The sequence below is a fragment of the Homalodisca vitripennis genome, chromosome 1 (assembly GCF_021130785.1).
Source record: "Homalodisca vitripennis isolate AUS2020 chromosome 1, UT_GWSS_2.1, whole genome shotgun sequence".
Lineage (NCBI taxonomy): Eukaryota > Metazoa > Arthropoda > Insecta > Hemiptera > Cicadellidae > Homalodisca > Homalodisca vitripennis.
In genome coordinates this window covers 158,097,931-158,124,184 of record NC_060207.1, presented here as the reverse complement: position 1 = coordinate 158,124,184, position 26,254 = coordinate 158,097,931, and the positions used below count along the sequence as shown (strand labels likewise).

General features: G+C 34.1%; 1 protein-coding gene across 1 annotated transcript; it reads right to left on the bottom strand.

The window, feature by feature from the left end:
- Nucleotides 1-1,493: 1,493 nt before the first annotated feature.
- LOC124353771 (phenoloxidase-activating factor 2-like) lies at nucleotides 1,494-25,549 on the bottom strand. The gene is given in 8 exon segments (XM_046803774.1): nucleotides 1,494-1,693; nucleotides 2,000-2,119; nucleotides 9,091-9,269; nucleotides 9,407-9,570; nucleotides 17,443-17,705; nucleotides 18,929-18,969; nucleotides 18,971-19,107; nucleotides 25,453-25,549. Coding segments are annotated over 7 exon segments (933 nt in total). The 3' UTR covers nucleotides 1,494-1,693; nucleotides 2,000-2,067.
- Nucleotides 25,550-26,254: the final 705 nt, after the last annotated feature.

Below are 26,254 nucleotides of genomic sequence, written 5' to 3'. Positions count from 1 at the left end.
TGAAGTATTGCTGTATTGCTTTTTATTCTTTTAAGATTCGGCGTAGATAGATCGCATCATTGGATGTTTATAGTTACATTACATTCAACATAAATTTTTCAACTGGAACCTCCCTCACCAATTAACTCCTGTCTTTTGCGCTACCAGCACTAACTGTCATGACAGGATTCCATTTGTGGCCATAATTTCGTTTTATACATTTACAAGTATTATTTTTAAAATTTTAAATAACAAAGTCATAAATTGGCAAACTTATTGTTTCCTCTATATTATAACATTAATCTAACCATGTAATTATTAAAAAATCACTTGATTTTGGTGGTTTGTAAGGTACCAAACATACAGGTGTAAACTGGAAATTTCAAGCAAAGTCACCTAGGAATACATATATCAAATTATTTCCAATTAAATAGCAGTATACTTTTTCTTACATAAATACAGATCCTATGACAGTATGCATCAATCTTTTTGTTTTATAACAGAGTTAATAAAATGTTATCTAAAATATTACATAGCAACAAATATTATCTAGCTATGTAGAGTAGAATAGCGATTAAACAAATGTTAAAAAATTTGATAAATTTAAATGCATTGTCATAAGATCTTAATTTATGTAAGATAATGTAACCTATATACGATAATTCAAAATTTCCACTACAAACTTTAGGATATTGTTTCATGAACCAAGAGAGCCAACAACTAAAGAAAGGTCTATCTCTTTTCCTTTACCATCGGTCTATGTGTACATATTTTTTATTTTTAAATTAGTTTTGTCTCTCTGTCTCTACATATTTGTATTAAAATATACAATTTTAAACTAATAATAAAAGTTTAATTAAACCTTAGTACGCGTAATATCCTTGTGTGGACAGGATTAATTAATTAGTCACAGTATTATTTGATGTTGTTTTAATTTTAATTTTATATGATTTTACTTTAAGGTTGTTTAGTAGCAATTTAGTTATCATTACTTCTTATTGTTGATCATGTACTGTGTGGCTATTGTTACATTTTAATTGCAAATTAAATTTCGACATTGTCACCACTTAAACTTATGCCTTGTCTTAAATTATCTTTAAAAGCACCTAGTTTAATGAAAGATTACAAAAATAATGCTTTAAAGAATATTTAGTAAGAAATTGAACAATTTTTGAAATGGTAAAATAGGATAACAAATGACTGACAATGCAAGTTTGGTCACACCATGCATGTCCAGTCTCAAGTTTCTACACAAATAAAGTAACAAATCAATAGTGGAACTAATAAATGCTAATCAATTATTCTGAGTATTTTATTTTATATACACTATTCCAAGTAATAAATTCCTTTTTGTTGACAATATTAACTGTCTATCATGCTTTATTAATTTTTCAATTTTTAAATAGTCTGAGTTAATGTTTGTTTGTCTATGACTGGTGTGTAGCGTATCTGTCTTAATTGTACCACATATTATTTTAGAGTTTGGATTGTATTCGTAATAAATTTTACAGTGATTCATGACAAAAATATTTTATTTATAATAATAGAAACAACTAGTTACATTACAACGATAAAACTGATTCATACGTGCAAATCGTGATGTATACTCAGATCACATGATGTCCAGTTATTACTTTGTTCGGTGACCAGGCCTGGACCAGCTACAATTTTGGAAGTTTTTAGCTAGATGTACCATAACCTTGTATTTATATCTCTGTAAATAAAACATAAGGGTAAACATTTAAAATTATTTTATTAGGATTAATAATTTTTTTAATCAAGTACAATTTTACTTTTTACATTTTAGTGTAAAAAGAAATTTTATTGTTATGTTTCCTCTTGAAGGAATTATTTAAAACATTAATTTTTGTTATATTACACCAATCATATAAGTATTCTTTAAGAATATAATAACATAATTGTAACAATAATGTACTAATTTTGAATTATTCATTCAATGTTTATAATCTCTAAAATTTTATTCAATTACACTCATAACTAGTTACATATTTTTACTTACATGTGATTTGTTCCAAATTGATTTTAGATGACTGGAAAATTTTATATGACGGAACTGTCTGCACTGATTTAACGTTTGGAGTGGATCATGGATCTAGGACCATTGGTGTCATCTTTCCAGCTGCAACATGCATGATCTTAACGATATACAGATGGCTATAGTTGGCTGTCTTAAGAGTTTTTAAATCAATAGCATGAATTGCAGTGGCCAAAATTATGTCAATGTTTCTTACCTGTCAGGACCTTACTCAGGTCTTCCAGCTCGAATAAAGCAAGTCTCTTGAATGAATACCATGAATACATACCACATTCACTAAATCTTGTTGATCCGGCTGCTGCAGAATGCTGCCCTTTTACAGTAGTTTTTTGGCTTTGGGCAGGAATTGGATAACGCTGTCCAAGCCTTAGTAAAAGTGGGAGTGCCAATGGTCGAGTGGTCTAAGACGTTGGACTTTGAGTCTGAGTTAGAGATAGCGTAGGTTCGAATACTTTCTGTGACAGTTGCACTTTTTATCAATACCATCGACCTTGTACTGTATCGACTCTCCCCCTTATTCTGTTTGATAAGATCCTCACACAGGCCAGTAGCCCATGAGGAAGAGCAGAATAAGGCATAAAAGGAGATCGGCTTCTCCTTTAAAAAAAAGTTTATGAAGAAATGCGAGAGTCATCGAGGCATCTATGTAGACTCCAATGTAGAACCTGCTTGTAGACTTTAGGCATGAAACCTAGAAACCAATTTTCAGAATTTCCAAACCAATTTTTTTAGTTGTGTTAGAGACCTTTTTTTGGAAAGAGTTAATAAGTGTTCTAAAAGATTGCAGTGTGAAGATCTTGAGGTAGGAGTAAAACAATTGAAGACCTTGGAAGGATTCCTCAAAGTGAAAAGAGATGAGGTTGATGTCTATGAGCAAATCTGCTTTGAAAATTAGTGGATGTGATATTTCTACCGACTCAAGAATAAGAAAACAAAAAATATTTGCAAATGGAACACATGGGATTGAAGCAAACCTAAATGACAAAACAAATGTAAAATGTAATGTGTTCTTTGAGATAATGGACTCACTTGTTAGCTTGGCATGAAAGAAAGAGGCATATCAAATTGTAGCTTTTAGATTTAAAGTATTACCTCTTCTACTGACTTGTTCATCAGAAGTTAAGAACACTGCTTTGAAACTTTGCTTGGTGTACTCTGAAGATATTAGTCTAGATATTGTAACTGAGTGTTTACATTTTGAAATATATGTTGAACTTGAATGATTCCAAGACTTACCTAAAGTGTATTCCTACATTAAAGAAAACAATGTATTAGGTATGTTTCCAAGTCTTGAAATTACAATTAGGATGTTTTAGACCTAGCCTGTAACCAATTGCATTTCAGAAAGGAAATTTTCAGTTTTAAACAGAGCCAACAATGCTAAGAGAACAACTCTTCTAAATAAAAAATTAAGTTCATTAGTTCTCATGTTTACACAAAAGGATTTTACTTTGAAAACTAACTTTACAGATATTGTGTAAGATTGAGGTAAAAAATTAAGGAAAAAATCTTTTGTGTAGAGTAGTATTGATGCAAACTATGATAATGAAACTTTTAAACAGGTTTTAATACAGAATACTCTGCCTCAGGGAAAAAAGTCTCTGGGCAGCCCTGGCTGCACCAACACATACATTTTAATATTACTATATTCAGCAACTATGCACTATATTGTATAAAATAGTTTTTTGAATAATGGAATGTTTTATTAGTAGTTTTATGACATGTTATAATGTTTCTCCATCGTTATCTCTTAAGTATCTAAGAAATACAAAAAATACAATTATTCCACCAAAGTATCAGTTATAATGATTTGATAATGGCCTTAATCCAAATCACTACCATACAATTTAATCCCCAAAGGAGTTGTGAGAATGAAGTTGATGAAATAGGGTTGATGGTGAAGTTGATATTTTTGGTGTGATGGGATGGGCCTTAGTATCAACCCACCAAGACTGCCGTGGTCAAGAAGGAATCATTTAGAAGATATTGGTCCATTCTTATTGAAAGGCTCTTCCATTGAGTTCAAAGTCTAAAGTCAAGTACCTGGTCGTCATCCTTGATAGGGCTCTGAATTGGGAATCCCGTCTGGAGAGTGATATCGCTGGAGGAAAATGGTCCTTGATCCAATGCAGACACATGATAGGTCTTGGATACAGTTCGAGGACTTTAGCTGTGCGCGTGACCTTGAGTGTGTGGTGATAGGTGAGAGGGGTGGCGCGCTACAGTTATGCGCTGTGTCCCGAAAACATTTCCTGTGACTCATGGGTTAAATAATAATAATATTAATTAATTAATAATAACTCATCACACTCGCTAAAATCAGCCTGTTTTGTTGTTTTGTGACAGTACTGAGTGTGGTGGTAGCTTGTGCTTCGCTTTGAGTCGTTGAGTTAAAGTCAAAATTCAAAGGTCACTATTCATAGTCAGCTCGCGAAATTGTAAGTAATGTTTATACATTTATGAAGGAAGAGGCAGACCATCAAACTGTTAAAATTCCGTTGTCAAAGGCTCGCCAAAGAACTGCTGCAGCAACTGGAGTGTGGGTGGAGAGAAAGGGTTCGTGCCCATAGTGCTTTTGCCTGTTGGAAAGCAAGCAACCATAGTGGAGACTACCATGACAACGTGAATGGGGACATATTTATGAAGTGGATAAAGCAAAAAGTGTTACCGAATTTGGAACCAAATTCAGTACTGGTAGTCGTGTCGCCCTACCACAACATACAAATTGCAAAAGCTCCTACTTCAAAAAGTAGGAAGCAAGATATGAAGGTGTGGCTTTCATAAAATGGAATACCATTCTGCGATGATATGTTTTTACCTGAACTCTACAAACTTGTGCAGCTATATAAACACTAGCAGCATGTCCGGTACACCTTGGACGAAACTATTCAACTAGAGGGTCATGACATCTTACGACTTCCGCCCTACCACCCAGATCTCAATCCCAATGAGTTAATTTGGGCCGAAGTCAAAAGTTATGTGGCTATGTGAAATACATATTTTACTAAGCCTCAAACTAAAGCTCTATGCGAAGACAAGATATGGGTGCAGAAGAGTGGCCAGTAAAGTGCAAGCACGTAGAGAAAATTGAAAAGGACTATGCAGCCGCAGAACCCCAGATTAACAATATTATAGAATCCCTTATTATATCAGTTGGTTCGGATACAGACATTAGTGACAGTGACCCAGAAAAGGAGGACAATTTGAGTGGGATTGAAGAGCTCCAATGAAAAAAACAATCATTCTAAGTAACATTTGTTATTATAAAATTATATTTATTCCAGTATTTTAATTAAATAAATATTATTGAAGTGGTTGTAAATCAAATAGTAAGAGAGTACCAAATAATAGCAATAATAGGTCATCTGGAGACAAAAAACGGAGGTCAGGACGGCAAGCTAGTCTAGTCAGCATCAAAAGGACAGCTTACCTTGCTATCACTGAAGGCTATCCAAGAACACGAGGTGGAGTTCTAAACTGCTGTATCAACCTTACCCTCTGGACATTATCATTCAGGCTACAGCCAGGAGGACTGCCTAATGTCTTAAGTAAGCAGAGATTTGGTCAGTCTGGGACTGCAAATGAGGATTGCAAAATTAGCATCTTAATTAAGGGGAATGTTTTTCACATGATATCTGATCAGATGTCTCAAAAATGTTCCTTCGACAAACCTTTTAGGGTTGTGATACCTTTTAAGCAAAGACGTAGCCAGCAAGGTGATCCAAGTGCTCTGAACCCCTCCAAAATTTTCAATTTTTGTCAAACAATTATTATTATTTCAATAATTCAGTATTACTAACATGTACTGCTGAAAGATCGTTCTCTACATTGAAACTGGTCAAGAACTTTTCAAGGAACGTAGCCAGCAAGGTGATCCAAGTGCTCTGAACCCCTCCAAAATTTTCAATTTTTGTCAAACAATTATTATTATTTCAATAATTCAGTATTACTAACATGTACTGCTGAAAGATCGTTCTCTACATTGAAACTGGTCAAGAACTTTTCAAGGAACAAAATGGAGCTGGATGGTAATCAGTGAGCGGGTGACTGCAATTGCCTTAGGTACTTTCTGTCCACTATGGGAAAATACCTGTTGTCTTGACGACTAAAATTTTTCTTATAGTTGCGTTCTTGCTTCTGGGGAATCTTGGTTAGAGTTAAAGAAACCTCTTCCAACAGCAGAGCTTGAATGGTTTATGGATGACTCTAAAACAAAAAGTGAAACGGGCTGTGGCAGTGAGACCATACAGGGAGCTGGTGGTCCCTATGGAATTCCCAAAGTTTTCAAGCAGAAGTCACAGTCATTATGGTATGTGCTCGTGAGAATCTTCGTCTGCGATCTAGGAGTAAGACTAGGAGTTTTTTTCACATATAGCCAGGCAGTATTAAAGGTGTTGGACTCTTGTATTTTCGCAAGCACGCTAAGGATTACTGTCAAGTAATATCTTCCCTTGGCAGAATCAACAATGTGTCTGTTTGTTGGTTTGCTGGTCATGAGGTCTCTGGGAACAAAGTTAATGCCCTGGCCAACTTGGACTCAGCATCCAACATGATGGAGCCTCAACCATGTGATATTCCTAGATGTGAATAATTTGGGGCTGTCAAAGTGTGTTCACACTGAACATGAGAGAAGGTAGGGACTGCATCAGGGTCTGAGGATGAGTAGATTAGTCCTATAGCAGCCTTCCACCAGGGTAGCGTCTGATTTCCTCTCCTTAGGTAGATTGGTGCCTTCCAGGTTGTAGGTCTAATTACGTGATATGGTCCCCTAGGGAAACAGAGTCGGTATTTCCCAGGAGGATCCGCTCTGTAGATAGTGTTACGGGCAGGAGGAAAGTGCTGAACAATTGCTCTTTGATTATCCTGCAATAGCAATGGAGCGCTACGCCATTTTTGGTAGTCTGGAGAAAGGCTGTGAATTTCCCCAGAAGGACCAGATTGGTTGTTTTTGGCAGTTTATAGAACTGCTGAAACTGTAAACTGGCATCATGGTATACTACCAGGGTGTGCAAAAGGGCCTTACGGGTTAAGTGCATGGAAATAGGTGGTCTTTTAGAAGAAGAATTTTATGCCATTGTCAGGATAAAAAAGCGTTGTCATCAAATCAGATATACTTAATTATTATTTAAGACTAGTAACATAAAAGATTATCGGCTAAGACTTATGTTCTAGAAATATTTTCTAGGAATGATTTTTTTTTAGGAAATGTGGAAGTAGGGGAAAGTTTGTGTTGTTATGTGGTACCGTTTAGTTTACATTAAAACCCAGCTCTGCTCAACAATTATGGGATTTAAATTTAGTAAAGAAGTGTCATGTATAGATCTAGTAGCAGGACAAACTGGCATTCTACTGATTAGTCTGATTGTGCAATTCTATTAAGAAAAAACAAATAGTCAATTGAAGAGGATAGAGTAAAATAAGCGGATCCGGTTTTTATATTGATTAGTATAATCATCGATACGTAATATTCATATACAGGGTTTGTCCGGAAAGTAATAGGACTGAGTCCATTAAAAAAAATGTATTGAGCAAATCGTTACAATTCTTTAAAAACTTTAAAAATAGGCTCCTTCTGAATCGATGCTGCGCTGCCAACGCGATTTCCAAGCATTGAAGGCGTCACAGAAGGCATTCTCCAGAATAGCCTTGAGAGCCGCGGTACAAGCTGCTTGGATCCCCTCTGTCGTCTCAAAATGCTTGCCTTTTCAGGCGAGAAAACAAAAAAAAGTCTAGGGGGGCCACATCTGGGCTGTAGGGCGGCTGTGGAAGAGTTGGGATGCCGGCCTTGGTCAGGTAGCTGTTCACAAGAAAGGCGGGTGTGTGAGCCGCAATTTCTGGTCGCCAGTGAGCACTTTTGGGACCATCTTCGCACACACTTTGCGCATGTTCAAATGCTCCGTCTCAATATCATGAACGACAGATTTCGGTAAATGTAACATCTGGGCAATTAAACGAATACTTAGTCGACGGTCTGAGTTCAAAACTTTGCGCACACGAGTCACATTGTCGGTGTTTGTCGAAGTCGAAGGTCTTCCAGCACGGTCTTCATCAGCGAGCTCTTCCCGGCCCTCCAAAAAGGCCTGGTGACACCGAAACACACCACTTCTTGCTAAAGCAACATCTGGGTAAGCCTGCTTGATTATATCAAATGTCTCTTTCGCAGATTTACCGAGTTTCACACTGAATCTAATTGTGTACCTCTTCTCTAACGAACGCTGCATTTTCAGCTTGCACCACTCACAGAAACACGTCACGTGAAAATGCCTGTTCTGACTCTTCAGGTGCTCGGAGACAACTGACCAGCCGCTTGTTCGTTATGTAGGAACGCCCTCTACCGAATCCAGTCAGTGCGCGCACGCTCCGAAGTACAGTCTCGGCGAAAGAAAATCAGTCCTATTACTTTCCGGACAAACCCTGTATGGAATATGAGACTATCTATAATATAAACATTTTCATATTCATAATAACAACCATATTTGAAATTTAAATAATTAATATTATACACATAGTGACAGTCACATAAATAATAAAGGAGCTATAACGATCAAACAAGTAACTAGAACTGAAAATAGGAAAAAGACATAAATAATAACAAAATGATAACAATAAAACAAACATGAAAAACAGAAAATACGAAATATGCTAACTATTTGTATGTTTTCTCCTGGGTAGGAATGATCAACCACTTTCAAGAAGTTATTGAAAGCATCCTCTCTAGAAAACCATACTTCTCTTTTCTGTACAAACACAGAGATGATCTGCAATCATGTCTGCTGATAAGCGACTTTTTAAACTTTGTTTCACGGTTCTCCACGAGCTTTTGACTGTCTGTAAAAAATGATATGTTTATTATATGAAGAAGCATTTATACAATTTGACTATCGTTCAAGATCAATATCAGTTTAATTTTATATTGATAGTTATAAGTAAGTAATATCGGTTGTCAATATTGATATAAAAATCAGGTCCGCTTATCGTACTCTAACCGTTAAATCTAGTCAATTAGAAGTTTTGAATTTATTATTAGATTATAACATTAATTTTTCTGTGCTTACTCAACGTCTATGTCGAATATGCTCAGTTTGTTATCAATCCAGTTGCGGAAATGGCTAACATCTGCGTAAACACCTGGTGTGTCTGTACCACAGCCAATACCCCAAGCTACAATACCAGCCTGGACATATACTGCTGGGTTATCACGAGAGGGACATGCTAGGGGGCTGCCTCCATCACCCTAGAACACAAATTAATATCTAATGTCAAAATTAGTAATACTATTTGAAGGCTTTGAATAATGACAACCTAAATTTTATTTAAATAATTAAACAGCTATATTTTATATTTAGATACTTTTATTAGTTAGGAACCAACCTTGCAGGTGTCCTTGCCTACAATGCCTCCTGCACAGATAAATGATTCATGCAGTTTGAAGTGTCGCCCCAGTCTAGTCTGGCGCAGAGACTCGAGACACTGATCTCTTCGAACGATCGGCAAATCTACCTTCTTCAGAATTACCTGATTCTTTCCTTCCTTGCCTAGAATTTATTCCCATATTACTAAAATGTCAAAATAGTGTAAAGATATTGGAAAACCTTATGATACAAGTAAGGGGAATTTATTAAAGAATAAAGTATGGAATATGAAGCTAGAATGAAGTTTTTATAATGAAAATCAATGCCTGCACAAATTTCAAAATTGAAGTGCTTAGCCTAATTGGTAAATGCACTTATGAAGTAATATGATGGAACCCTACGACATTTTTCAAATGCAAGTAGGCATACATCAAGTACATAGTATTTCAGTGTTCGTGGTGAAGAGGATTCGAGTATAAGAAACTGATCTTTATTTGCACATGTATGAGTATTTCTTGTTTGAATTAAGTATATTTCCAATGCCACATCTGAGTTTGCCTTGTTACCCCGATCAATAAAATACAAATACATGAGTTTGGGAAACTTACTCTGACTGTAAGCATTTTCTTCTAGCCCTTGTCATATAAATATCAGATCTAAGATTCATGTGCCATATTTGAGATTATCTTTTAGTCCCTATGAAGAAAATATATCTGTAGCCTTATTACAAAGATGGCCAACTCCATTTATGAAAACTTTTAGGACAGGCGAAAAACTTCCAAGTGCTACTGTTGACTTTTTTGTTTTAAATTAACAATTAATCAGAGATCATTATAGAATAGTGTTTTTTATGTTATTTATTATACTACAAAAATATTGAACATTGAAACATGGAGGTGGCCGTGTTTGTAACCAACATGTGGAGATGGTCGTTTTTGGCATCAAAACTGCTGCTGGCGGTTTTACTGTTATTTTAAATCAGTAATAAAATATCAGTTATGTGTCAGGGCTAGTCCTACACTAATATTTTACAGCTTAAAAACCAAAAAGTAAAAATATTAATTTAATAGCTAAAAACTTGTCATATATATATATATATATATATATATATATATATATATATATATATATATATATATATATATATATAAGTACTTTTTGTGATTCAATGTTTATTGAAATTAAATAAGGCTATTGCCATTTATACAATTTAATGTAAATAAAAGTCGTTTGACAGTTATTTGGTCTTCCGATCATACGTTAGTTTGTTTATTTAAACGCATATGTGACAGATACGGCCAAATACAAAATAATTGAATCGGAAAAAGTGAGCCCTCTGTGGTGTAATGGTAGCACATTCACTCGGCAAGTGAGAGATCCGGGTTCGACTCCTGGCGGAGCAAGTACTTTTTGTGATTCAATGTTTATTGAAATTAAATAAGGCTATTGCCATTTATACAATTTAATGTATGTATATATATAAAGTGAGTAAGGTACCGGTTTAATTGTCCAAAAGAAATTTCTTTATGCAAAAACAAACACAAAATCAAACTAGTTTTACTAGTTAATAATTATGTAATTAGCTGTCAATAGCTGAGTCTTACAACTTTGGCTCAGGGTCCAGCAGTACAACTTGATTGACTTACTTCCATCTCTTCACAGTCTGCATTATTCAATCTTCACGACTATTTCATTATCGTTTATAGCTTCGCTATACCACTTCACATTTTTATTTCTCTCCATTTTTCTCCTTAATGTTTTTGTAATAGATCTCATACATTTTTAATGGATTCACATTGACTCCAATATTATGTTTTATACCACTTAAACTTTGGTTTATTTAGAAGCTGTATTGTTCACCACTGACAGTAAGTAACTTTGGATTCTTGGTCAAAAGTAACTTTTTGACTTGTAAATTCTTGAAATGAAGATTGTTTGGGTCTTTAACAAAAGTTTTAGCTTCTGCCTTTCAGTCTCGGTTGGTCCAGTCTTTTCATAGTTTTACTGTTCTATGCTTACTAAACTGTGAATGATACTCTTCAAGCTGCACAATTATTTGTGCCTCTTATTCTTTACATTTCTTTCTATTCTGCCAAAAAACTCACTTGTCATATATAAATGCCTAATAACAAGGAACACAAGCTCCACTTTTGTGTGTAAGTGTTTGTCCTTTGCAGCTATGTCAATATAATAATGTTTTTATTTTGGCTTGGACCATAAAGAGCCTTAAGGTGCCTTTTGCTTCAAAGTAAGCAGATTTAGATCTGAACTGAAATTCTTCTAATACCGCAGAGGCTATTTCATTTCAGGACTTTTTCATTTTGTTCTTGGCCCAGGAGTAAATTGATAAATTTTCTTTTTATGAAGCTTTAGCTCCACTAGGAAAAAAAACTATCAAATTATAACAATATAACTGCCTTGAATAGTACTTGTTTTGATTTGGGAGCTTTCGCAGAGGCATAGTTTTTGCATATCATAGGACATTAGTTTCCTCTTTCTTAAAAAGGGTTTAAAACTTAAAAAGAGTATTGTGTAAATTTAACTCCATTTTAAATTTTTGCCAGATCTCTTTATTTTTTCAACTTTATTTTTTTTTTTAAAGCAGACACATTAAGCCTGTTGATGAACTTTTAAAATTTATGTTAAATCTAGCCAAATCAAAAATTTAAAAACTCATTAACAACAAATATGTATTGATAAAAGACTTTAAGTCTCCAGGAACTGATCCTTGAAACATATTCCACATTTTAGATATAGACAGGCTGGAATCAAGATAAAAGCGAGTAGTGTACTCTTTGCTCTGCTGTAATGTGATTCTGTGCCTTTAAACTGCTTTATAAAATCTATGACTGAATCAACTTTTCTTGTGATAAATGTTACCTTTCCTGTAACCACCTCAAGTTTCAAGAGGGTTTAGTCATCCATGTTTTTTAAATTGTGTGAAACCCCTTTAACTCTATGTTTTGTAATGCTCAAAATTCCAATAAACGATTTCCTACACACTTCTACTCTGTTTATTGAATGTTATTTTATGATCAATACTAACTTCAGTCTTCAGTTTTGCTCTTTTCCAATTTGAAATACTTTCATATGGAGATTCATATGGAGTGCAATAATCGAACCTGGTTTTTATATCGCTTACAATCATCGATACTTTATATATCGAATAACAGAACTATCAATCGATATCAATGTATCTAAAATACTACATTAAAGTCACATTTTTAAAATTAATAGAAATTGTTTGTTATGTAATGTCATAAATAATAAAGGAACCGTAACCATTAATCAAGCAATAAAATTATAAGATATAATTAAGATTATAGGAAAAATTTTATTTAAATAATAAACAAAACTTAACAACAAAAGAAAAATCTTTTGAAACCGAGAAAGACACAGTAAATCATTGTCAAGTTTTATTTTGTTTAGTTTTCTAAAGTTAACTATATATATAATTATTATTATTTAAAAGAAGTTACATAAGTTCTATAAAGAACAAATTGCTTTTAGAATATGAAAATGTGTATACAGGTGGTACAGATGATTTAGTTATTGTTCAAATGAATTACTATTAGTTGATAATACCGACGTGTATAATAATTAAATATAGTTTTATGATTTCAATATAAAAAAACTTTGTCCCCATGTTGTGCTCTACCCGGAGATTCTTTAACATTACGTCCTTCCATTGCTTCTGTTGGTATATTACAGTGATAACGCGTTTCAGTTTATTATTAAAACGTTACAATATTAAACAATAATGCTAAAGTGAAACTCACGGCTTCTCTGGCAAATATAATAATATAAGATTAGTGAGGTCACATGAAAGAATGAAGACATCTGATTCGTGCTTGGTGGAGATGGCTGTTTCTGTCACCAACATGTTTAGGACTGGACGATTTTGTACCAAACGATTCTTTGGTAATGCGGTTTTAACATGGTTTTAGTCATGTTTGTCGCCAAAACCTTTAGTTTTGGATTTGCCATGATATTTTGTACTAGAATCCATTAATATCTTAATTTCCGAAAAAAAATTAGTTTGTCATCTTTGTAATCAGGCTACAGTTGTATACATGCATAGGACTGAATAGCTTCCTTTGGTCAAAAGGCGTGACCAAAAAACCGTTTTAATTAATTTACACTGCCACATTTGAGTTTGCATTATTGTCTCGATCAAGAAAATATACTTATTTAGGCCTGTATAAACGTTGACTTCCAGTTAAATATATATCCAATGCCATAGTTGAGGTTGCCTTGACCCAACGAAGAAATATACATTACATACGTATCGCTGAGAACTGAGGAGCCTATTACTGTCAAAACCCCTATATTTACGTTATAAGGAGGAAACTCATACTAAGTTAATGCTACATATCAAATTCATTGTTTATAAGGTTTTACATTATATTGTTGTTTTCAAACTTTAGTCTGGGAAAGAATGGTTCGTTGAGACATATTAGTCATTCCTATGTTTTTTTCCGTAAACCACTGTAAAAATGTCAAATCACAATGCCATATAAGCCAATCAGTTTCTAGTACCTTTTGTGGAAACATTTACAGCTTTGTTCATTAAGGTAGGTTTTATAGCATAGTATATTTTCCAAAGCATTAGTTGTAGTCTAAGAGCTAGTGGTCGGCTACCTGTATATATTTGACGAGACCTGGGTTTTTGTACAGTGAGGCCCCTGTACCCCCTGTACATGAGATGGGGAGTCACTAAGCTCCAGGTGGCCGACTTGGCGGGCTCTCAGGTAAGATAGGTATCAATTTTTGGGCAATTTCATAAGTATTTGATGACGTCTGCCGTTTTGTAATTTGAAACTATATTATTATTATTATCGGAAAATAACAATGGCAGACCATTATCGCGCGGATTTCATTATCAGATACTATATATCAAAATGTAAAAGGATTTTGAGGTTAAGAAAATTCCACAAATTAAAATATAAAGAAATTATTTTACCGGACGAAACTTATGATTCAGCATATCATAGTAGTTGTTATAAGACATTTACAGCATTAAAAAGGCAGTATTTGACGACAGATGTTGAAAAAAAGGTTCTATCACAGTCTAAAAAGTCTTTGTCTGCAATTGAACAGACATCTACATCAGCTGATAGTTCAGTAATTGAGGATACACGTGTACATGATTCCCTTGAAAACAATGCAAACATTCTTGAGACAAAAGAAGCAGAAAATGAAATCGACGCTGAAGCTGAACTTTCGTTGGAGGAGGGGTCATCTTTAGATTCAGCAAAATCATTGAATGTTCAATTTTCGAATACTGTAGCTTCCGATATTGTAACTTCCGATACTGTAGCTTCTGCAAACTCAAATTTGTGTTTTTTTTTGTAACAAAAAAAAAAAACAATTTCGATATAAAATTGATCCATTACGGACTTCAGAGAAGGATCAATTTAAAAAGAGTATCCTATTAAACTTTAAGCCAGATACTACAATTTACCAAGAAACTTTAACAAAAATAGAAAGTGTTCTCTCCTCTGAAGTACATTACCATGAAATTTGTCGGCAAAATTTTAGGTATCAAAATAGATCACTCGTGGAAAGTCGTGTTCGTACTGCATGGCACATCTCCCGAGAAGTACATGAAACTGTTTATAAAGAAATATGTCATTTAGTTAAAGATGATGTGATAAAACGAGGACTTTGTTATTTTCTGAGTTATTTGCAGAAATAGTATCTTGAAATATTTAAAGAATTAAGTGAAAGCTCAGACCCAGCATCAATATTTAACGCATCTTATTTGGAAGAAAAACTTCGCAAGAAATTTGGCGATAAAATTCAAATTTTGACATCCAACAAAAAAAAATTGTTGCCCCAACGGGTATTTCAACAATTAATGATCTTTACCCATTACAATTTTTAATACAATTTTCAATATTTTTAATCAGGGAGTAGCTAAGATTTTCGTTTTTACTAAAGTATGTCCGCTATATAGACGTCTGCCATGATCAATATAAGTTTTTAAGACCCTAATAAATAAAATATATCAATGGCAGATCTCGTCAATTACTTTCTAAATTTTATTTTTTTGAGCACTTTCAAAATTGTCTGCCGCAATGAAATCCGCGCGATAATGGTCTGCCACAACTACTATGATATGCTGAATCATAAGTTTCGTCCGGTTAAAATAATTTCTTTATATTTTAATTTGTGGAATTTTCTTAACCTCAAAATCCTTTTACATTTTGATATAGTATCTGATAATGAAATCCGCACGATAATGGTCTGCCATTGTTATTTTCCGATAATAATAATAATATAGTTTCAAATTACAAAACGGCAGACGTCATCAAATACTTATGAAATTGCCCAAAAATTGATACCTGTCTTACCTGAGAGCCCGCCAAGTCGGCCACCTGGAGCTTAGTGACTCCCCATCTCATGTACAGGGGGTACAGGGGCCTCACTGTACAAAAACCCAGGTCTCGTCAAATATATACAGGTAGCCGACCACTAGCTCTTAGACTATGTTTTAAATTCGTCACTGGTACAATCTGGAGTAAAGTTTAGATATTAACTTTGAATTTGCTGTTACCATTACACTACAGTAATACAATTTAAATGTAAACCGATGTTATTTAGCCTATTTAACGAACTTCAACTAAACATGTCAATAACTGTTTATTGTCAATTAAATTTGAGTTATAAAATATAAATATTACCATTTTTTCTGAATTTAAAAATACTATAGGAAACTTTTTTGATTTTTCCCTTCATTTCCACCTTCTTTCCAATGAATACTTTGCAAACTGAATGAGCCTAATTAGTCGAATAATTCTCAAGATTAGAACTTATCAACACATTTTGCATTTCATTTTTATTTATAAGATTTATAATTTATTAAAATTTATAAATACACTCTAGCTCTTACCCATCACACACAATTTTTAAAATCAAAGTACTTATACAACTTAGTAAAGGCATTTATGATATGGATATTATAGTGTTCATAGTTAAGAGTATCACAATTATTATCATGATCAATTCTGTGACAGTATCTGCAGATTTCAGTCGCTGCACTCAGAGGAAGGTGAACTGGAGGTAAACTCGACATTCACATTGAATCAACAATTCCCACCATAACTACATTAGTATGTTATGAATCTGCTTTGTTACCCCAAAGAAAAATACAGAATAATACTTCGGTCAAAAAGCATCGACTTCCGGCTCTTGTAATCTACTTTAGGTCTAAAATATTTCCAGTGTCATAGTTGAGATTGCCTTGTTATCCCAAAGAAGAAAATATGCATAATTTGTATACATAGGACTGAAAAGTCTATTAGGCCTAGAATACTAGCTACTTCCTATCTAAGGAGGACATTCTTATTAAGGTCATGCAACATTGCATAACAATTTTTTATAAGCTTTTGTATTATAGAAGTCTTGTTGTTTTTCAGTCTGTAGTTTGGGAAATAATGGATCATTGAGGCATGTTAGTGTTCATTTCGTTTTTTTCTATGAGCCACTGTTAAAATGCCATATCACAATGTCAAGGAAGTCCACACGTTTCGAGTACCGTATGTAAAAATAATCACAGCTTTGTTCATTTAAGTTGGTTTCATAACAGTGTTTAGAAAACATTAATCTTTTTAATTAGTTCTGGTGCAACCTGGAGTATAATTTGTGAATTCGATTTTACTTTGCTATTTGCATTATACTACAATTATTAGCACTGTAGGCGATACTTAATATTTTATAAAATTAAAATGTAAACAGATGTTTTAATCTATTGGTTGAACTTCAGCAGAAAGTGTTAACGTCTATTTAGTATTAGTTATTAAATTTGGATTATGAAGCATAAAATATTTCCATTTTTTATGAGTACCAAAATATTCCATGTAACTTTTCCAATATTTCTCGGAATACGTTACAAAAAAGAATTAGCCAAAACTAGTCATGTCAATTCATTTCTGCTATGATTCAATTCCTAAAATTAATTTATGAAAGATATTTTTAAAATGACATGTTAACAACAAAATTTTAAATTTAGAAACTAACTTTCTGCTTAGGGGACTTTTTAACCTGACTCACCAAAAACATCTTTTCCCCAGCCGCTGGCCACACAGTTACGGTTGTCCATGTTCTCATCTTGCTCTGGCAAGCAGATGGTTGCAACGTTTTCAGCAATATCAGCCGGGATCTCGAGGAAGAGCAGAGCAATATCATTGTAAAGTGCCCCACCGTAGTATCCCTCATGAATGACAACATCCTTCACAACTCTATTTTGGGTTGGAAGGGGCTCTGACTTGTGTTGGGTATCCCACTCTCCAAGCCTCACGCTCAGACCAGTCTTCCTATTAGACATCATTAATAATGTGGTACAAAGAACTGCAGGAAAAATGTGTTGGGCAGGAAATGAGAAAAACATCTTTAAACACCACCATTAAAGGTACAAGATTATAATATACAATTATAATAGACTTTGTTAACAATTAGAACACATTTAGAATTATCTTAAATGCTTATTTGATAAAGTCTACAATGTTGCAACAAAAATATTCATGCACCGAATAAATATATTTATTTGTAAACCACCACTAAACATTCACTTTACATTTCTTAATAGATACAATGCTTACACTTAGAAGTAACTTATTAAACAATCAATATCACTGATAATTTATCAGCCATTTTTATCAGTGATAAACATGGCTTTTGAGAAACTTAGTTAATCTAACTTTAGCTAGTACAAGATCAAACTCTTGTTGAGTGTTATAGCTATGAAAGAGTGAAAGTAAAAGAGTGATTAAAGAAGCTAAGAAAGCTCAGAGTGTGAGTGTGTTATCTCTCTATTGATTGTGATGAAAATCGAATGTGAGAGTGATTGTGATAAAAAGGAAATTTGATTGTGCTGATTCTGCATGTCTTAATATTGTGATGAAGAGTGAGTGTAAAGGTATGAATTTGAAAAAGTGAATATGAGTGTAATTGATTGTTTAAAGCTTTAGGTTGTTTTTATATGAAAAAGAATGTTTAGAGTTTGATTGTGACGACAAAAAGTGAATTTAAGAGTGTTGTTGTATCGATTGTGTATTATTGTGGATAAAAAGTTCATGTACAAATGTAATTGTGGTGTGGGACGATACAAAAGTGTCACAGTTTGGCATGGGTTCTTACTGCAGTGGTAGTGTGTTTGTATAGTAATACAATCAATCTTGATTGGTTTTTTCTAACTAGACATGGGGGTTTCCTGCAAAGCTAGTGTGTTAGTAATAAAAATACAAATGAAAGTGTGATTGGTTGTTATTGCCTCAGGGATGCTGTTTTCTTCGTTGTTGTTAGGGTTGGTTATTTTCCCAAAAGAAACAAAAATTAATTTTGTGCTTTGCGGCTTCTCCCACCACTTTACCCGACTACTGACCAATTTATACTTACTTTCAATAAATATTCCATGTTCTACGTTCTATGTAACTTGGTTTTTGGTATACGACTCATTTTATTACATGCCTTTAATTAATTAAGATAAGTATTAAGTAAATACACATCTCAAAATTGTGTCTAATCACAAAGAACTCACCCTACGACACAGTGGGCAGCTGTGAGTACAACCTGGGGGATGGATCAATGAACCTCCACATTGGTAAATATTGAGCGTCTGACTTGGACTGACAGTGTCCTTTTTAATAATAGCCACCATCCATGGAAACTCTCCGAATTGAGCTTCACTATCCACATCTCCCGTGATACGAAGAGAAACTGCAAGAGTAACATTGTGATATTGACGTTCATACATTGTTACAAGTACTTAATAATTAAGATACAGAGGTGTAACTAGAATGAATGTACTTTCTATTGGATTAACTTCATCTCAAAAATTACGAGATAAAATGGTAAGGTTTTTATATTTCATAAAGTAAGAGTGTGTGATGTATAATAGTCTAAACAGAAGATAAGGTTCTTCATATTTTATTTTTGAAGTTTTGAATTTTGACATTATTTAGTATTTGTTAAAAATATTCAAAATAGTGATCATAAACATAATAAACCATCATAAAATACATCACATGCAATAATTTCTTAACACAAGACCTAAAATCTTATAGTAATTAGAAATAAAGTTTCTTAAGTAAAGCTAGTAGTGAAAGTTATGTTTATTAAGGGGAGGCGGTACCCCCTATCTTTGTAATGTTAACATAGGTACCATTATCTCAGAAACTAATGGACCAATCAACCTAAATTTTTTTATACAACATTTATAGGTATTTAAGCAACTACTGAGTTTTTTTGGTGCTTGTATCTTAAAAAATAAATTTTTTATGATTTTTTTTTCAAACCCATATTGAAATATCAAAACTTGGAATTTAGAATATTTTTTTTAGGTACCTAATTATAATAGGAAGGCATCTCAAAAAAACTCAGTAGGTGCCAAAATACCTATATAAATGTGTGTAAAAGTTTCAAGTTGATTGTCCAAGTAGTTTCTGAGAAACGTGTACCTTTGTGTGCAAAAAACTGTAAAAAAGTAAATTTGCGGGAAATCGCAAAAAAAACGAATATAATGACCTATTTAGCTATGTATATAATATTTTTAACCTATATATGATATGTAATTGGTTTTTTATAATTAAATGTGATCTTTATATTAATAGAATAGGCTATATATGCTTTTAATATTTAGAATTATCTATATTGGAAAATTTGTATATCATAAAGTAACGCGATGCGGGTTAGGCCTATAGTCATAACGGAGTGAAAGATAATACAAAAAAAAATTAATTAGGCTATATAATTAATTTCAAAACATTTTTGAGTTTAGAATACATTTTATAAGAGAAATAACAGAGAAAAATTATGAAATAGAACTTATACCCAGCCACAAATAGAGTAAACAATAACAAAATTATAGAAAAAAACATGCAATTTATTTACCGTAGCATTAGTGCATTCCTGGATCATATGCAGGCTCCTCTTCAAAATCCTCCTCAATCCTTCTTTTTAAATTCCTGGTTTGTCTCCTTGCTTGTCTTTGAAAGTCACTTATCGCACAATTTGCTCGTCGCCACTCGCTCGTAGTCAAAACTTTTCATTGCGTCAATTGTCCTCTTGCAAGGTTCAATGCCTACTGCTCTAAGCATTTTGCATTTTGCTATGTTGCCATCATTAAAAGTAGAAATAGCATCATAAGCACCAAACTCAAGTGTGTTCAATGTCACAAAATCTTTTTTTGGCACTCTAGACCAGATGACATTATTGATGCTTTCATTGACATTTCTGCGTCTTACCCGTGTAAACATTTTCGAAGAAGGTCAGGATTTGCTAAAGCCTGAAAGATTGGTTTCAAGGCTAACATTATAGCTGGAAGGAATGCTGTTCTTATGAGAATATGGCTCTTTAGTGTGCTTTGCCTTGTTGTTGTATTTACAACCATGTATTTTCTCCTGACGGGCAAAGGCCATTGCTGAGGATTGTCGTCCGTCGAAAGTTTATGAAAATATATGGCCCAAACCGCTGCCTTCATGTTCTGTAGGTTATCAGTATTTTTCCTAATAGCATTTCCATAATAGGTTTGCAATTGATCAATTATGCCATCTGTTAGTCTATTCTTTTCCACCTAGTTTGCCGCCATCAGAAAGTGTTACGCCTTTTGAGTCTCTTTTTAGTTTCCTTAGCCTAGACCCCATTCTCTTTTGAATAGGGCCTATACACTCCAGTTTCTGTATTTCCACTTCACCATAAGGTTTACTGTCTGCAATAGTTTTGAAACTATTTGTATCTCCATCACCTAAATACTCTAAGTACCTAACATTATACTTATTTACTGATCGGTGAAAAATAGCTAAGGCTCCAGCTGACTCCATACCTCCGCTCGAGCCTTGATAATTTGCCGAACAAATAGCCTCATGTTGTTGTTTGTCCAAACAATTACAAAATTTAGATAACACTTCTATGTCCATAACTTTTCCTGTGTCAACACTTGTACAAGTAACAATTCCGTTTAGAGAGCTAAAGCCAACGCCGTTGCCAAGTGCCATCAATACCTACTTTTTAAGTCGCGTTCGTTCTTACCTAAGGTTTTATTTTCCTCAACAGCCTCATCCACAGCAGTTTTCATGGATTCATCTACTGTGTAAGAAATAACTAAATTGTAATTAATTTATAATTTAGGAGTACTTGGTAATTTTCAATTTCTTTTCCTTCAGAAACTTGGATGATGTTTGTGATTTGCACTTCCCTTTTATGTCCGGCAACTATATATCTTTGGTATAGATATCTCGACCACATTGTAAATATGAGTGGTGTTTCCATTTTTGCAGCTGGAGAATTCTCTGTTTTTGTGTAGAACAAATATTTTCCAAAATAATTCTAGGGAAGGGTGTCACTGCATTCTGCTTTATTCCTGAGGGGCAATTTCAGAACCCCGAGGAGGGTACAGAGTTCTAAAATTGAAATCGAGCACAAGAATACTATAACATTCTTAGATTCAATAAAATTTATAGGAGACAATGAGGTTTATTTCCTCTGTAATAATTTTTTTAATAATATAAAACCTCATCTATTGTGAATGTATCAAACTATGATCTAGTTAACACTTTCATCTGCCGAACAACGTAATTTGACCGATCGTCGCAAGGAGTTCTATAAGACAGCGTTGGGTCCCGACAAACGTCCATTAGACGGCGCCGACTTTTACAGTAATAAAAGACTCATTTAAAACCGACTAAGAAACTTCGGTCGCATTGAATAGTCCATTTCCGCTAATGGCATGGGGCTGATTCGATGTTTTTGTATCCTACTCTATAATTATAATCTATGAAGATGATGTTGGGCAGCTCATCTGTAACATCGGAAGAAAAAAGTGGTTTGTTTAACCCGCTTCGCGTCGGGCGTCGGCTATTTATTGTATGTCGTTTCTGCTCTACCGTAGTTCGTCGTCTGCGTCGTTTTATTGTTTTTATGCTTGCTATTTACGAGTTTTGTTTATGATTGTTTTTGTGAGTTATAATACAATGAATCGTAAAACAGTATTATGAAGACAATCAAGTTTCTAGAAGAGTCTTACTCATAAGTTACAAGTTGACAGTGAAAGTGATGATTTATAATATCCAAGATGACACAGATAATGGAATCTGCCCGATTAATACCTACTGATGGACTTTCTTGTGAGTATGCAAGATAAGTTTTGTTCGACATTGTATTTTTTACTCAATTAACAAAACGAGTAGCAAATTATTAATAAAAAAAAACATTTAATCTTGTGTTTTTGTAAATAAAATTGGTTATATATACAGAAGATTTAACAGTTTATTGTTTTATTTTATTTTTTATTTATTATTTAAATTTTTTTATTTTTATTATTCAATGACTTTCCCAACACGTAAAAATAAATAATTCAGCATAAGTAAATTATTAAATTGTAAACATGAGTAGCTATAGTGTTTAGTAAATTTGACAAATCTAAATACTAGAAAAAAAATAATAAAAAATATATTATTATGCTACAGGACTAGTACATGGTGATGTTTTTTGTGGTCCACTTTTTATTTTTTTTACAAAAAACGTTATGTTTTTTAAAGTTTTCAAACCAAGACTTTCTGTTTGAAATATTTATTGCATGAGCATCCTGTGTTAGAAAGAGGAAGAACTTAGCTTTAAAAAAATGTAAGTCCTATGGTTTTCTTATAAATTAGTTAAAAAATTAATATAATATTTAAAAATCGATTATAAAAATGGGCCGGCAGTGTAAAGAAAGTTGTCAAAATATAGGAAGGCGGCAGTGAAAGTGTTATTAATATTATGATTAGATTGTATCCCTAGAATTTTTAAGGGGAAACTTAAATCTTACTAAGATACTGAAAAAACAGGACCTGACTCCTCGATAGATTGCGTCTGCCAACATGTGTTGAACAGTTATGAACAGAGGGTGGGAGTGATGGGATTGTCCGTGACCCAACAACGTCTTCCCTGTCTTGCAGTCAAACTTGTATATAGTCCTCACAAGGTCCCATTCATCCTGTAATGGGAGAATAAATAACATGCTTTACGAGAGTCAATGTAAAACAAAAATAAATTCTAAATTCTAAAAAATTAAGATTTGGTAACTGCACATATTAAAATTTCACATTATTTAACAACTGACACACAATGCACAAAATAGGTACTAATTATTTTATATAAATAAGTTGAATTGAAAACAATTTAATCCATACATTATCAATGAGTGAATAAGCATACAGAGAAACAAAAAATTATTAACTAAAAGTATCGATACTTTCTTCATAAATAATCCCAAAAATCATCTAGAATAGAACAATAGGACCCATAATTACACAATGAATTTATTTATAAAACTTTATAAAATTTTTACCAGCTATAATCAAAACCTATTATTTATCTGAGAAAAATTAACATTAGAAAATGTTCCATAGTGACCGCTTATTGTATCTGGTGTAGTATTGGAGTTTGATCTTGTTTTGATAGTATTTACCCGAGTGATTAATTTTCACATGGTATTTATATATTCATCTGTTATGGTTACTTTTAATATGTATTCATACTAAATTTGTTACAAAAAATAAATTGCAGTTTCAAAAAACTTGACAACTAATGCTATACCTGTGAATATCAAGAATTCCTTCACCATTCTCAATTGATTGTCCAGTTATCATCACATTGGTAGGAAGGAACACATTCACAATCACCATATGGGGGTGGGGGGGGGGGGGGGTGGGGGGGGGGGGGGGTGGGGGGGGGGGGGGGTGGGGGGGGGGGGGGGTGGGGGGGGGGGGGGGTGGGGGGGGGGGGGGTGAAATACCTTAAATAGAAAATTAAGGCAGAAGTTGACACTTTTTGACCAAATTAGATTTTTTAGATATATTTATATAAAAGATTGTTCTGGGGTTTTTATGAATATTTTAACAAAAGAAATTAGCCGAATTGGTCTGACAATTCTAGAGATTACCTTAGCAACACTTTTTGCAATTAATTTTTATTTATAGATACTTACAGTATGCATATCTACTAACGTGGGAGGTTGGGGTATGCTTTATTACTTGTAAAAATCTTTTTAAATTTGAAAATATATCTTATAGAAATGTTCTATAGTTTAAAATACAAATAGTTATTTTTTCAAGATTTAGGTGTAGTATCTCATCCACCTCTTCCTAAAGTCCTGGACACTGAAGCAGTTATTCCTTTTGAAAACCAAAACAATCCCTTATTTACAACTTTCCCTGAATAATTTTTTTTATTAATATAATCTACCGAGTTTATTTAAAGTTGTTAGCTTTTACTTTGAGCTTGTATACTAGTCTGTTTATTTTATTAAAACTTCTAAAGTAACAGGTGAACTTGTTATAAATTTTGAACAATGCCTTTTCTAAAGAGAAAATTTGAAGTATTTTAATAATGAACTAAGATTTGATATAGTAGTAAAAAAATAATGTTTTGTGTAGTAATGAAAATACAACCCCTGAAACTTTTATGCAACTTCACTGAAGATTTGGTTTGTTTTGATTTATTTTAGAATTTAATACATTAATATTGTTTACATTTATTATGAAGGAGGAAACCAAAACAGATAAAGAAGAAACAAGTGTATAGCACTAATAATGTATGAAATACTTCGAAACTACCCTAGTGATTTCCCTTGGCCACGCCTACATATACGTAAAGCACACTTTAAAAATAAACATTTGTAATAAATGGACTTTTTAATACTACAAGTGTGTTAGTAAGTACCATATATAGATAGCACTGCTCTACAGACACATGAATGCAAGTCTAGCTTTAAAAGTGTAAAAATTTATAAACGTGATGATCTTTATTTCCTCACAAATAGCACTCTCTTTTCCTCTCTGTATAATATACTATTTTAGGGAGAAAGCCAAATCGATATAAACACTAACCTGTAACTGACTTGATTTCCTTCAGATCTGTGCCAACACTGGACTGTTGATGCCTGATGTCAGTTCCTTGATAAAACTTTCAAATATTACAAAAACAGTAAAACTTATAGATAACCTTTGGCTCAACTTTGGACCGTTTATTTCCTCGGTACTCGTGGGACCTTTATGGATTCTAATAACAAACAAAAAATAATACCAACAGATTTTAGATCTGGAAAAACTGCAAACAGGCAGTTTGCATCCGGCAACCAGGCCTTGGATGTATCTGCCTGTTCCTCTAGCGCCGCCACCATCGACGACGATCTAGTACTCGATGATGCAAGCGAAAAGGTTGAGTCCATGGACACAGACACTGGAGCATGTGTAATGGACTACAACCTTAAGCTCCCCTTTAAACTGCGCAAGCGTTGGGCGATGGAGGAGAAGAAGGCCGATGGCACCTGGCTTCCGGACAGTCAATGGAGGAGGCAAACGGGCAAAATGTCGGCCAACAAGAGAAGAAAGGCAAAGAAGCAGAGGGAGGCAGCACCGGAGGCAACTGCAGGTGCGGTCTCTACTCCTAGAGGGAAGAGAGGGGGCTCGGGCAGTTTCTTCGGCGGAAAACCCCCTGCCGAAGAGGCGCCCCGCACCTCCTGAGCAAGCAGAGCGTGCGAGGAGCACCAATCCCTCAACGGAGGAGGGATTGGGAGAAACATTCAGGAAGGTTCTGACGGGACATAAGCTTGTCTTGGTCCCTGCGAACTTTCCTGAGAGGCGCCTCTCTGAGGAGGAGGGCTATGGAGCTGCGGGGGCGCATTCTCGACGACTCCCTCGCAGAGGGTGTGTGCCTGCAGTTTAAGAGGTGCTTCCCGGAAAGGGGGGCTCTCGTCATGCTGTGCGGCAGCGTCGAGACCAGAGATTGGCTGTGGGGTCTGGCTCCGGGGCTGGGGATCGGTGGCCCTGGAGGGATAGGGGTGACCTGTGGGGACTATAAAGACCTCATGAGATCTACCAAGGTT